The following is a 1,313-nucleotide window of genomic DNA, read 5'->3' as shown; positions in this document are numbered from 1 at the left end:
GCTGCTACTGTTGCTGCTGCTACTGCTGCTGCTGCTATTATTACAACTACTACTGGTCACCTCCGCTGCCACCACCACTGCTAACTCGCGGCATTACCTGAGTCGTACACGGTCTTCCACGCTGTGGGGTTGGCTGCCACGTGCTCGTGCAGCCCCTGCAGCCCGCTCAGGTTGGACGCGCGCACGATCTCGGACCACGCCTTGTCTGTGAGCCATGTCGGCGCGGGGTTGGGGTGAGGGTTGTCCAGCGCAACGCCCCCTGTCAGCAGGAATCGCCACGCATCGTCGTCGACACCGCCGCCACCGCGCATGACCCCGATGCAGAGGATGAAGGAGAAGAGAAGCTTGTCCTTCTCAAAGAGAGACCGGCACACGTTCCTAGCGGCAGGGGAGGGACGTATGAGAACACTAACATCGACTCATTCACACACGTTCCTAGCAGCAGGGGAGGGACGTATGAGAACACTAACATCGACTCATTCACACACGTTCCTAGCGGCAGGGGAGGGACAGATGAGAACACTAACATCGACTCATTCACACACGTTCCTAGCGGCAGGGGAGGGACAGATGAGAAAACTTATGAGTAATAATACGAAACTTAACATCGATTCCTTGAGCGACTAATAGAAAGCCGAGACGCTACACAGAGAAACGGAAACTCTAATCTATAACTTGAGGGCGTGCCCTGTCACGCGCTTCCGTACAGGGGGTATAGAAGGCGCACCTGTAGATGCTGTTGGTGAAGTGAGCGTTAAGGATGCTGATGCGAGTCTCCAGCTGTTCCGACGGCTCGCTGCCGCCGATAGACTTCACGTAGAGGTCTATGAACCACGCGAGTGAGTACTGGTACATCGGCTCTATGTTCGCGAGCTCCGAGATGCAGAAGAAGAGCGAGGAGCCGTGAGCGGCGACGGGACGATAGCCGTCACGCGTCGCGTCGATCTCGCGCTCCGTCGCCGTGGCAACCACCTGCTTCGCAGAGATCTCTTCGGAGAGCGTCTTGGAGGAGGAGAGAACCTGCGTGTGCGACGCGAGGGTGGTCGTTAGTTGCTGTGTTTTGCAAGGGTTGGAAGGGGCGTGCATCACGTAGCAGTACGTGTTTGTGAAGGTGTGGGGGCATTCTAAAGGTTATTCTGTGTTTCTAAATCGTTAAATTAGCGCCATTTTGTTACTAAGCAGTGTTTTTAGAATGCTCCGATCACAAAACTGATTGGCTAGAGCTACCTGTCAAACATGAACTAAATAAATATATATATATATATATATATATATATATAGTAGGAGAGAGAGAGAGAGAGAGAGAGAGAGAG

General features: G+C 53.4%; 1 protein-coding gene across 1 annotated transcript in view; it reads right to left on the bottom strand.

Moving 5' to 3' along the window:
- The window catches only part of LOC106817997 (dynein heavy chain 3, axonemal-like), a gene marked incomplete at its 5' end in the record, with an annotated part of 64,361 nt that overhangs the window by 7,923 nt on the left and 55,125 nt on the right, over positions 1-1,313 (bottom strand). The window contains 2 exon segments of the mRNA XM_014822700.1: positions 98-378; positions 728-1,020. Coding sequence (XP_014678186.1) covers positions 98-378; positions 728-1,020 — 574 coding nt within the window.

Source organism: Priapulus caudatus, unplaced genomic scaffold (assembly GCF_000485595.1).
Source record: "Priapulus caudatus unplaced genomic scaffold, Priapulus_caudatus-5.0.1 Scaffold1968, whole genome shotgun sequence".
In the NCBI taxonomy this organism is placed as follows: domain Eukaryota; kingdom Metazoa; phylum Priapulida; class Priapulimorpha; order Priapulimorphida; family Priapulidae; genus Priapulus; species Priapulus caudatus.
The sequence above is the reverse complement of the archived record's forward strand: the minus strand, read 5'-3'. Positions and strand labels throughout refer to the sequence as shown.